Source organism: Anas platyrhynchos, chromosome 11 (assembly GCF_047663525.1).
Source record: "Anas platyrhynchos isolate ZD024472 breed Pekin duck chromosome 11, IASCAAS_PekinDuck_T2T, whole genome shotgun sequence".
NCBI lineage: Eukaryota > Metazoa > Chordata > Aves > Anseriformes > Anatidae > Anas > Anas platyrhynchos.
This window is the reverse complement of record NC_092597.1, coordinates 22,340,737-22,353,132: the sequence shown is the minus strand read 5'-3', so window position 1 is coordinate 22,353,132 and position 12,396 is coordinate 22,340,737. Positions and strand designations below refer to the sequence as shown.

Below are 12,396 nucleotides of genomic sequence, written 5' to 3'. Positions count from 1 at the left end.
ACGACGCCCCAACGAAGCGGTGTTCATCCAGGCTGGCCCTGCTGCTGCAGACCTTGCATCCAGCCACCTCCGGGCAGCTCGTGCATCTCTCCATCGAGCCAGGAGCGGTGAGAAGAGCCATGCCTTCAGCTCGCTTTGTGCCCACCTCATTTTCCAAACCATCAGGGGCATCCCGTGCCCTTCTTGGCCCTGCTGGATCCACGAACGCAGCTCCGCGGCGCGCCGCAGCCCTTCCCGCACCAACTGAGAGACTCACCAGCCAAATTTCTCGCGCATCTGCCTTAATTCAGCCGCCTTAATGTGGGCATCTCGGCAGCTTGATTTCCCCCGTGGCTCTGCGAGTCAGCTGGGGCGCCGGGGCCTCCCATTAGCAGTCCTGCCCGCTGCCAGATGGCGGGTGATGGCTTGCGGAGGCTCCGGAGCTGACGTGCCCCATTGTGCCGTGACACAAAAGCCAGCCTGCCTGGATTTATTTATTTTTTATTCCCCCCTCCCCACCTCCTTCTGCTTTCATTTTCATTCGGGTTTTGTTAAGATGGACTTGGTCATCGTCTTGGTTATTTCGGGTGTCCCGGCAGTTTTGCAGGTCTCCAGCAGCCTGTGCTGCAGTGACACATCTGCTCCTGCCTCTCCATCTCTCTTGTTAGCAGCAGAGGTGCCTGCTTTGGGGTGCAAGTGTTTTTTTCTGATGGAGATGCAGATTTGAGGAGGCAGAGGACTGATTGCCCAGGCACAGGGCAAGGAGGGCTCAGCTTCCCCACGGGGGCTCCTGGAGGATCGGACTTAGAGGGGTTTGGCTCTGATTGCCCCAGTGTGCTGGGGCAAAGCTCAAGTTCAGAGCTCAAAGCCAGTAAAAATGCCCCCCTGCAGCCCCACTGGTGAGGTGGTTTGACCTCTGCCTTCTCCCTAAAACCCACATCCTTTTTGCGATGGCTTCAGCATCGCCCCAGCCCAGGCGAGCTTTCTTCCTCTGCCTCACCGTCCTGCACACCCTTCTTGTCTTTAATTGCTGTCCCGTGTCCCCACTCGTGTCTGTCTTCGCTCTTCGGATGGAGTGAGTGCTTTGAGTGGACCCAGGATTTCCAGAAGGAGAAATGTAAGCCCTCAGCTTCTCATCCTGGGTATCCAGAGGGACCCCAGCACGTTGTCCCTGTTCCATGGCACACGTTCCTGTGCGTGCACGCCCCATACCCGGCCATACACCGACATCCCCACGTGGCTACGGGACCGACGCTGGCACTCGCACAGAAACCCAATCCCGGTCTCCACGGAGCTCACCGAGAGAGAAATCAGGGAAAACATCACCCTCCCACCCGCCATGCAGCGGGGCTGATGTGCCTCGGCGAGGAACTTTCCCTTTGAGGTGGTAATGGCCTGGCCAGCAGCCAGCAGCGGCAGCCGCCGACGGAAGAGGGGGCTTCCCGAGATAAGCTATTTCCAGCCGCCGAGGCTCCTCTGAGCCTTATTTCTCTGAATAACCAGAGGGGAAAAAAAAAAAAAAGGGACGAGCTCCGCCACGGTCATGTGTCCCGCTTTCGTGGATTTGGCCTATTTTCTGCAGAATGGTTGTAATTCAGCTCGGGTGCCCCTGGCTGGCTGCCAGGAGGATGGGAAAACGCTGCTTTCGCCGAGGAGCACGCAGGAATTGATGGACACGGCTCAGCCACGAGGATGAGGTGACAGCCAACAGCTTTGGCGCTGCCAGGAGGAGAAGCAAAGCTTTGGGGGGAAGCTGGATTTTCTCAGGTATGACGGTGGCTGAATCCTTGCTGAATCTTCCCATCTGAGCACCTTCAGCCGGGATTGGGCAGCGCCGTAACACAACGGCACTGCTCGCTGCCAGGGGTGGGAGCAGAACATTTCGGGTAATCACATGCACAAGAGAAATTCGGTGGTGAAATGAGCAGAAAGGAGCCGAAAGTGGTGTTTTGTGACCTTAACTCTGTGCCTGACTCGCTCTGCAGCTGCATCTGGGTCCTTGGCCTCTCATCTCCTCCCCGCACGGTGGATGCCGAATATTCCCCTGTGGCAGTGCGCAGCTCCTCTGCATCAGGCGATGGAAATCCAGCCTGCGTGACTTTTTCTGCCTTGAATTGCTGCTTCAGTCGATGCGTGCACCGTTCCCACCTCCATTCCAGCCCTGAGGAAAGAAGGGGAAGGTTGTCACGCTCGGCACCGCGCATGGATGTGCTGAAAGGAACAGTGTTCTGAGGGACTTAACGGGAGTTTCCCTCGGACAGAGGAGCCGTTGTTCAGGTTACCCCCTTGCAAAGGAAAGGATCCTTCTTTCTGCTGCTCTCAGACTTGGCCTGGTCTGCAGAGAGGCTTTACCCATGCCCATGCAGCTCCTCTCCGTGCCCTGCAGCTCCCCGGGATGCTGGGTGGCCTGGAGGTGCAGTGGTGCCGTGCAGAAGGGCTGAGGATCTCTCCATGCTCTGCAGGTGTATTTTTTTTTTCCAGGTGCCTCGTTGCGTGCACCACAACACCTCAAGTCACCAGATTGCAGAAAAAGACACAAGGAAATCATTTGGGAGACGCTCCCGGGGCACCCAGCACCTCCTGCAGGCTCTCATCCAGCTGCCGCTTGCTCCTGCAGCCTTCCCCGGGCAAAACTCCCCCTGTGCTTGGCCAGGAGGGGAAAAGAAGAGCGAACGAACGGCGCCGGGGCCGCTCGCTGCCGGCCCGATAAAAATGGCACCTTGCCCAAGCCTCCGATAAATCACCGGCTCCATTCGGAAAGGAGTTTTTTGCGGTAATTAATGAGCCAGTATAAAGACATTAAACGGAGGCTGTGTGGTGATAGAAAGGCTTGTCATTCACCGAGCCATCTTCCCCCATGTGAATAACCACGAGGGAACAAAGGCCAAACTCCTTATAGACTGAAGTGCGCTATCTCTGATAGCTGGGAATGAAGTAATTCGCAGGGAACAACAAAGGCGCGGTGCGATGCATTAGTAAACTAATTACAAGAGAGCTGGTAAAAACAGATGCTGAAAATTTAGAGCTATTATTGGAGTGATTGCCGGCAGAAAAATGGGGGCTGACGACAAAAAAAAAAAAAAAAAAAATTAAAAAATGCATCTCATTTAAAATTCATTAGCCTGTAAATCAGGGCAGCTCCCTGTCTGCGAGCAGGGCTTGATGGCATTTCCGTGGGCAGCGGTGATGAAAAGCTTCCTGCCCTTCGCCTCTCCAAATTCCTCCGTTTCCTCCGGAGGTGCCAAAACGCCACGTGAGCCACTTCCCGAACCCCCAAATTTGGGGTCTGCGGTGCCCCGTGTGCTCTGAGGTGCTGCAGCGGGGCAGGGCGCTGCCTGGTGCTGTTTTGCCCTCCTTGTGCCATGCTCGGGGGGCTCGCTGCCTCTTGGGGCCAGGACAAAGCAGGATTGCTCGTCCCCGCTTGGGACCAGAAGCAGCTGGCTGCAAACAAAGCGGTCCGTGGCCAAAAGCGGCTGTGCTGAAGCCTCCTCTCCTACCATCTCCCATCAACATTTGGGAGCAGGATGGGAAACATCATTATCGTGCAACAAATCAAAACGGTAACCATGTAATTTGTCTTAATTGTCTGTGTCGGAGTAGGGAAAACACGAGGCGCTCCGGATGGAAACCTGGCAGGAGAGAGCTGCCTGCTGGCAGCGCGCTGAGCCGAGCCCAGCCAGCCTCCTGCAGGCTCGTGGGACTGCTTGCCCTTCGTCTTCTCAGTATTTCAGGGCTCTTGAGTAGGATAACTCATAGGTATTTTGCAAACGTGCTGCAGAGGAGAGCCTGGGAGGCGGCGAGGTCCCGAAGAAGATGCTCGGAGCGGGGTGAGTGCCACAGGATGGAGCGGAGGCACCTTGTGGTGCTGCTGGAGGGGAGCCCAGCTCCCTACAGGGGAACCTCCTGTGTTTCTGGGGTTTGCCCTTCTCCAAAATTGACCCCACAGAAACCCAGCAGCCCTCCGTGCTTCGTGGTCACCGTCACCCCTGGTGCCTGCCCGCGGTGCCGCTGACGGATAACCTCCGCCTGAACCGCGGGATCGCGAGCCCCATATGCAGTCCGCCCGAGCAAATTAAGAGTTGTTTATGACATTTAATACTCCCCCTTCCCTCCAGCAGCAGGGCAGCAGGACCACGGCTTTGGCTTCGCAAATGGTCGCCTCAGGACACACTAAATGCTGTCACGAGCCAGAGAGCAATTTCGGCTTGAAAAATGACCGCAATCGCGCTCCCTGATAAAGGTCTCTCCCAGTGCCGCCTCCCTCCCCGCCAGAAACTTCTTCTCTCCCCGAAACCAATTCAGGAGCGCTAAAGGGGCTGTTTATTAGGCGATTCCCGTGCAAAACAGGGTGCTGGAGGACGAATCGCCACCCTGGGCTGCCTGCCGTGCCACTCGGTGTCGCAGGGAACGCGATGGGACGACGGGAGCGCTGCGTGTTCAAGGGAGCCTCGCACGGAGCATGGAGCTGCAGCTCGGGTCATTTTGTGCGTTGTGCAAAAATTCAGGAGCCCCGCTCGCAGATATTTGCCTGCTGGTGGGCTTGAGTCATGAAGCAGTAGGGTTTTTTTTTCCCTCCTGCAAAATATCTGTTGCACGTTGCCCCCATGGGCAGCTGCTGTGCCGCACCGCGAGGCATTAGCTCACTTGTCTCCCTTTCATCCCCATCCCTGGGGTTTAGGGCAGGGGAAGAGAAGGAGGCCAGGTGGAAACTTGGTTCCTCAGCCAGAGGAGTCCGACTGATGTGGCATCAACCTCGTTTAAATGATTTCTCTCAGCTTTGATTGAGGACGAGTGAGTGTGACCACAGCAGAGAGCCGAGGATGTGAGATGCAGAAGCGCGGAGAGCCTGGACCATGCGTGCTGCAGGGGAGAAAAGGACAGCAGAAGAGGAATGAGCATTTATTTGCAAATGTTGCAAGCAAAAAGCCTGCAGCTCTGACTCTCTTTCCATCTTCATCTGCCTGGCACAGGGTGAGATGGGGCTTCCCCCTCTGCCTTCTCTCCACGTAGGCTGAGCTGCGTTCCTCTGACATCTCTGCCTGGCCTCAAACTCTCCCGAGCCGTGCAGCCTGATTTCTTTTGAGATCTGAGGCCCGGCGAGGACAATGGAGATTTGGGATTTTCAGCCCTGTGATTAGTGGGCAGAGGGGGATTTACCCTTTTCTGGGAGCCGTGCAGGCTGTCCTTGAACACTTCCCTCCCTTTCCAAAGCCGAGAGAGTGAGAGAGGGGCGATTTTTCTTCCCTCGCCATGTGAGCGAAGGCCCCCGCTCCTGCTCCTCCTGGCGAATTAAATAGATAAATGGGCGGCGCTGTTGTTCACGCTCCGCGGTGCACAAAGCAGCTTGCATTCACACCCCGGGCTGCTGGCAGCTCAGCAGCAGCCCCGCACAACGGCACCATTCGCCACGCGGGGCCGAATCGCAGGCTCCGCAGCTGGGGCGGCCACCGGGCTGCGGTGACACGGGCGGTTTCAGCATTGTTGTAAAAATGCATCTTAAAAAAAAAATTAGAGAAGATCAAGTGTTTTTTTTTTTCTTTAGGGTTTGGAGAGGCATTTCTCTTTGAGAGCAGGGCACGGAGAGGGCAGGATGGGGTTTGTCGTGTCTGTATTCCCTTTTTCTTTTCTGCCAGCACTTTTTTTTTTTCCAGGCAAATCCTCAATTTTCAGAGTGTGGAGAGGAGCACAGAAAGTGACCTCTGTCTGCTAAGCCTTCCCCTGCTGACTTTCTTGGAAAAACTCCCCAACAGGTCGCTAGCTTAGTGATGGAGGTGTCCTAAGATGAGAGGGGATGGGAGATGAGATCCCTCTGCTCGCTTTGGGGCTGCTGTCTCGCTGGGGAAGGAGCTACGGTGCCAAGCAGGACGGGTTTTTGATAAATCTCATGGATCCAGCCAAGGGCTGCTTCTGCTGGAGCTGTGAGCCTGATGGGAGAACAGCTCAGGTCTGGGTTTAACTGGAAGAGCGGCTCCTTGCATTTTAAAAACAACCCTGACTGCTGCCAGCCCACGCAGAAATTCAGTTTTTCTTCGCAAGTTGGAGATTTTAGCATGAAAATCAGCAGCTGTACCAGGATAGACCATCGGGACAGAGCCACTCCTGGGAGGGGAGGGCTCTGCCCGTGGCTTTTCTCTCTCCCTGGGCCAACCACGTGCCTCCCAGGCTTCGTCTCCATCAGCTGCATCCTCCTGTATCGCAGCCAGCTGGGGCATCCCTTTCCCCACATGTAATTTAGAAGCAGAAAGCAAAGTGCTGCAAAACTCACTGGCCTTCCCCGCTACTCTCCTACCACCGTGCTCGGCACCGAACCTTTTAAGTCTTCTTCCTCCCCTTGTGCCTGCACTTGATAATAATGTTTGCGTTTTAATGATTCCGGCAGGCCTGGGATTTGCTTTGACACACCAAGATAATGTTTTCTTTTTCGATATCAAATCTAGGTCAATCTCTGGCTTAGCACTAATGCTGCGCCGAGCGAGAAAGGATTGGCCGCTAATGGTTTCAATTTAGTTTTTCGTGGAGTAAAGGAAACTTCACTCAATACCTGTTTTCGTTTTTATTCCATCGGCCTTTCCACGGGATCCGTTAGGCTGGGGAGCTGTTTGCTCTTTGATTAGAGACCCAGCAAAGCTGTTTGCCTGGAGAAATCTGCTCGGAATATGGATGAGGACGGATGCTCACCTGCGTGGTGCGTGCGTGGGGACTGCGTGGTGGTGAAGGTGAGGCAGTGGGACACCCGTGGGCTTCCCTCTGGGGAGGAGAACCAAGCACCCAGCCCCATCCTAACCAATTTCCTCTGGGGTTTGAGATGGGAGAGGTGGTAAAAGTGGTAAAAAGCAGCTCATCTGCCTCACGCTGCAGAGCTGCCCAGCTGGCATCGCTGCTCAACGTCTCAAGGAGAAGGTGCACCCATGCGAGCGATGTGGGAGGGCTCCTATAACCATCCCCAGCTGCTGCAAGCCTTCTCCTGTCACGTTTGCTTTTTTCTCTCCCTGCTCCGTGCCAGTCTGAGCATGCCACAGCCAAAATCCAGCTGGGATGGCAGCAGAAGCACTGAGACAGCGCGGCTCGGAGCTCCAGCAGCATGGATCCAGGTCTGATCTCAGGGCTTGCTGACACCTGGAGCTGGAAGAGGGCCGTTTAATGCAACAGGGTGACAGACACCTCGTGTGAGGATGGTAAAGAGGGAGCTGGGACAGCACCAGTTCCTCCACTGCCACGTGGCTGCTGGGTGAGCAGAGCGATGGGTAACGCAGGTGGAGCAGAGGCTGCCTCCCCACTTAGGAGCTCACGGGGGTGAGAGGCTACTGTGATTGCGTGTATTTATTTTTAAAACGATTCTGGCCATTAGCACAGAGATCAGATGCGGCTCCCTGGCTGCTGGCCAACCCCACCGGGCTGGTGTGGGCTGAAACAAGAGCACCCAGCTAAAAACAGGAGCCCCGATGTTTTCCGCTGGAAAACAAGTGCCAAACGGGAGCGAGCACTCCTGGATGGGTTTGTTGTAGTCAGCTGCAGCTCGTGTAAAAATCTTACAGGGATCAGCAGAGATTGAGACCCTCTGAGCATTGTCCTGCCGTGCTCCTGTCCCTCTCCCCTTCTCCCCCCATGATTTATGTCCTGGCTGAGCGCAGCGCCCAGGTAATCGCTCGCCTTCAACTTTTGGTGCTGCTTTGTAAGAGGTGCCACGAAAGCCTTTGTCTGTGCAACTGTAAATAAACTCGTAAAGCCGTGTTAAAAATAGCGTTTTGTAGCTCGGCGCATGAATATTTAATGCATCTTCTGCAAACCAGCTGGTCTTGGCAAGGGTCACAGTGTTTCCTAGGCGTTTAACATAAAACTGTGCTTCAAAGCCACATTATAGGGTCGTTGAAGAGTAATATTTTACTTAACATCCTCATAACTGAATTATTTATAACTGCCCATGTTTTATTCATGATAAATATTAATACTAGTGTCTTTAAGAGGAGAGGTTATCGCTGCAGTTTTACCTAGAAGAGGTGATATTATGGAAAGAAAGGGGCGGCGATGAATTCTGCAGCCGGCAGAGCAGCGTCTGTGCTGGGGCTGCTCTCATTCACACCTCCCTCTTCTTATCAACCCTGTCAGCCACCAAAAAACCTCAGCGCTGAGCATCTGGACCTTTGAAAGGAATTTTCCTGCAGGCGTCTCAATCCCAGCTTTTTTTTTTTCCCCCTTTTCCTTTCTTTATTAACGAGCTTTGTGCCATTCTCGTTAATTCTAGGATTTGTTTCTTGGTGAGAGCCCATCAGTTTTGGGCTCAGGATGCTTGCCCTGACCTGGACCTCCGAGAGGCAGCCTCGACGTATTCTGCAGCTCCCTCGAGCCCCCGTGCCATGGGGACCCCCGGCCACCCCATGGCTTCCAGCAGCCCCCGTTAATTTGGTGAGGGGATTGCCTGGTTTGGGGGCTGCCAGGAAGACACCCCAGCTGCCTTTGAGCTCGAGCCCGCATGGCTGGGTGCTCTGGGACACAAAAAGTCCCATTTCCAGGCTGAATCTGTAAAACCAGGGTAAATTGCCATTGCTCTGCCCCTTCCTGGAGGGAATATTGCGTTCCCTTTCATCCTGGGAAAGCCAGATAGGTTTGTGCTCGGTCTTTTCGCCTTGTGCTGCCGTGTGCACCCCTGGCACCCTGCCTGGAGCATGGCACAGGGCTCTGCCAACCCAAAAACCCCGACATGGGACTGTGGGCACATTTTTAGAGCTGCAAACCCTTCCCAACCCCATGGCCGCGCCAGGGCTTCGCTGCGCCTTGCGCCATCAGCTTAACAAACCCGTGGCGAGCGGGCTGGGAGCGCCGGGTCGGGGAGCAGCGCGGGTTAATGCACCACATATTTAATGTATGATTGCTAATGGCCCCCTCCCAGCTGCCCGAGCCCGACTGGAGCTTGCAGCTGAGTGATTCAGCTGCCCTGACACACACGCAGCTTGTCCCGAAGCCCAGGTACATTCATTACTCCTGGCGCGTGTAAAAGGGGATGAGGCTTTCTCGCTGGGGAGAGGCATCATCGGGCTGGGCTGGCGGAGCAGGGGGGGCTCTCTCGGAGTTTATTTTATATGATAATGCGAGAGATCTTCCCGTGGATGCGGCGCTGTAAATGAATCACGAGCTAAATAACCACCGGGATGTTTATTAGCCTTGAATATGTTTATTGCCGAGTCAACAGGCAGCACCTTCCAATTAATTAATAGTAATAATTACTGTATTATTTATGGAGCTCGAACAGCGTGCCAGAGCCTTTCCGTGCGGTGCTCACAGCTGTGGCTGTGCTGAAACGGGTTCACTTTGTGTTTTTTTCTGTGCTCAGCTCTGTGTTCACCCTGAGCGGGGTTTATCCTTTACCGGGGGGTGGTCCCAGCCCCAAAAGTCGTGGTGGGCTGAGCTGCTGAGCTCTGGCAGCCCGCTCGTGGTGCTGCTGGCAGCCTGGTGCTCTGCAGCGTGGAGATGTGACCATGACTTTCATTTTGCTGGAAGGCAGGGCATGAGGTGAGCCGAGCAGAGATGGGGATCGAGTGCAAACAGCCTGCTCTTCTGCCGGGGCGGGTGCCTGACGGTCCCATTTGCCAGCTCTGGGAAACTTCCTCGGTCCTGCGAGGTTGCTGCCGATGGCTCTCCTTTCACACCTGACCCGTTTTGCCTCTCTTTGTGTCTTCCAGCCATGTCCGACTTCCACGTCCACCCTCAGAACGCGGTGGTGGAGGAAGGGGGCGTCGCGAGGTTCCAGTGCCAGATCCACGGCCTGCCCGAGCCCGTCATCCTCTGGCACAAGAACCGCATGCCCGTCAACACGGACAACGAAAGGTAGGACATGCCCAAAGCATGTGCCGCTGTCCTTTCCCTGGGCAGAGTTACCCTCACGGGTCTCCTACGACATGGGTGACCTGGGCTGAGACTCTTGGCCAACATTTCTGCCATGGGAGACTCTTTAGGTGAATGTTATGGGTTGTGAGGGCTCCTTCTGGCCATGCAGAAAGGCTGCATTTCCCAGGAGAGCTAGATAAACCCTATTAGATGAGTTTGGAAGGGGTAGAAACTTCCATTGACCTCCCCCAAGAGGAGGCAGCCCTCCTCCAGGTTGCCCCCACAGCAGTCCTAGGAGAACCTGGAGCAACTCTGGCACCCTTCATCCCTCTGCGACTCCCTTTTGAGCCCCTCCTTCCACACCACAACCACGACACGGCCTTGCAAGTGGCTCCCAAAACTGAACTACACCACGACCACCAGACCTTCCTTCCCGGGTGGGCTCCCTGAGTGGGTTACAGCAGGGAGGCTCCGCGGCGAGCATCCTTCCCCGCAGTGTCCTGCAGCGAAGCCCCAGCCGCCCCCCTTCCGCAGCCGAGGCCTGGGGCAGCACGTCCTCGCTTCCTGTGTTTGACAGCTTGCTCCCTCCACGTCGGAAACCTCACCGGGCCACGGTTTGATCCTCCGAGCAGGGTACAGGTGGCAGGAAGCCCGTGCTCCGTGCCGGCAGCCTCCGGCGGGCCCAGCTGCAGCTCGGGGGCCGCACGAAAGCGATGGCAGGAGACCAGGCCGCAGCGCGCCCCCATCGCCCGCTGGTGTCTGCCCGTTGGGAATAGGCGAGAGCAGGAAGCCGTAAATATTTTCCTGGAAGCCCCTATTCTTGAAACAGAACCCGGTGGGGTTCTTCGGAGGCAGGAGAAAACCGTGAGGCTTGGAACAATGCCTGACCTTCTCAGCGTCGCGGTGAACTTAGGGTAGGAAGGCCCAAGAGGCCCAGCCTCGCGGTGGAAAACTGCGACTGTCAGGTTTTGTTTTTCCCCGTGTTTTTCGTCTGAGCTTTTTTTAGCCCAGCACAAGGTTAATTCGTCAAACTCGGTCTTCTCTGAAGGCTCCTCAGTCACATGAGTGCTAAGCCAGGGACGTGGCAGAGCAGGGCAGCTGGTGCCAGGTGGTATCGGCAGGAGTAAAGGGGGTGGAATTGAGCCTGAGACCAAGAGCAAGGAGGAAGAGCCGGATAACCCCAGGCTGTGCCCATCCCACTGCATCTCCTCTGGGGCCAGGAGCTCACCCAAGCCCTCATAGACACGGTCTAGGAGCAGCTTTCCTAGTTTTCAGCGTCCTGATTTTGAACAGGCTTTTCGCAGGAGTAAAGTTGTAGTGGAAGGGTTTTATTGTTAGCTCAGTGGATTAATCTCTGCCACCAGCGGGCCTGGGTGATGAGGGTTGCTCCTCCAACTGAATTGGATTTCTGCATTAATCACGCCCGGTGCATTTCTGCCTATGAAGTGTGGATAAATTTGTATGCCGAGCCTTGCACTCGGAGGCTCTGAAGGCAGAATAATAGCTTTGGAATTGAATCTTCTAATGCTGTGGGCAGATTGTTAACAAAAATGAAGGCTTCTTGTGGTATAATTCATCCAAAACAACGGGCGTTTTAAAGTCCCGGAGAGATTGCAATCAACTTGGGGCCGTGTAAGGCTGATTGCTGTCACGCTGCCACCGACACCGCGCGTTTGGCACCCGGCGCAGGGAGCAGGTTATGGGCACTTAACCATATGCTGATCTGGAGCAAGGTATTCTTCATCTTCCCGACGGAAATGGATTATTAACTCATCACGGCGGAACGACAGAGCACCGAGCCATTGAAACACGCAGTTGCCAAGCAACCCGTAATGTATGGACACGTATAGATGTGTGCGTGTGCACATGTGCTCTGAGTGAGTCTGGTTTGTATATACAAAATATTTATATTGATGTATGCCCACACCATATCTGTTTTAAAGACACTTTTCCGTGCATTCGAGGTTTTGATGTTGCTTGGGTTTGAGTCCTGTGTCGGATCTGGAGCACACAGTTCCCCCGTGCTTGGCCATAGACTCACGTGTCAGCTGTCTTCACACGAAAATGCACTTCCAAAGCTTTTTTCCAAAGCTTTCCAACGAGTTAAATAAGAAGCAGCTACTTCGTAGCCTTCCATCGAAAGCCCTCCTTTCCCAAGGATGCATCAGAAGATGAAAAAAGGAACGTAACCTCCGTAAAAGAAGAGCAGAAGCTCAAATATCCAAAAAGCAAACAACCGAAAAGCAAACGTGCTGGGGTCTGCATCATCTGGGTGGTAGCAGCTTTCCAGCTGCTTTTTCATCAGCTTGCTTTCCCATCGTGTCCCGCCTTGCAAGTCTTCATTTCTGCTTTTCCCTTCCCGCAGGTACACGCTGCTTCCCAAGGGGGTTCTCCAAATCACGGGGCTGAGGGCAGAGGACAGCGGGATTTTTCACTGCGTCGCTACCAATATTGCTAACGTGAAGTTCAGCCGGGAGGCCAGGCTCACTGTGTCAGGTCAGTACCAGCCCTGAGTGCCTTTCCCTTCTCCTGCTGCTCTTCTGGACCAGGACAGTTTAGCTTTGGGTTAATCACACCGAGAAAAGTTCCTCTGTC

The 12,396-nt window shown here is 54.9% G+C and overlaps 1 protein-coding gene across 1 annotated transcript in view; it reads left to right on the top strand.

Moving 5' to 3' along the window:
• The window catches only part of IGDCC3 (immunoglobulin superfamily DCC subclass member 3), an 84,699-nt gene that overhangs the window by 35,307 nt on the left and 36,996 nt on the right, over window positions 1-12,396 (top strand). The window contains exons 3-4 of the mRNA XM_027465698.3: window positions 9,657-9,801; window positions 12,167-12,297. Coding sequence (XP_027321499.3) covers window positions 9,657-9,801; window positions 12,167-12,297 — 276 coding nt within the window. The remainder of the gene's footprint in view (window positions 1-9,656; window positions 9,802-12,166; window positions 12,298-12,396) is intronic.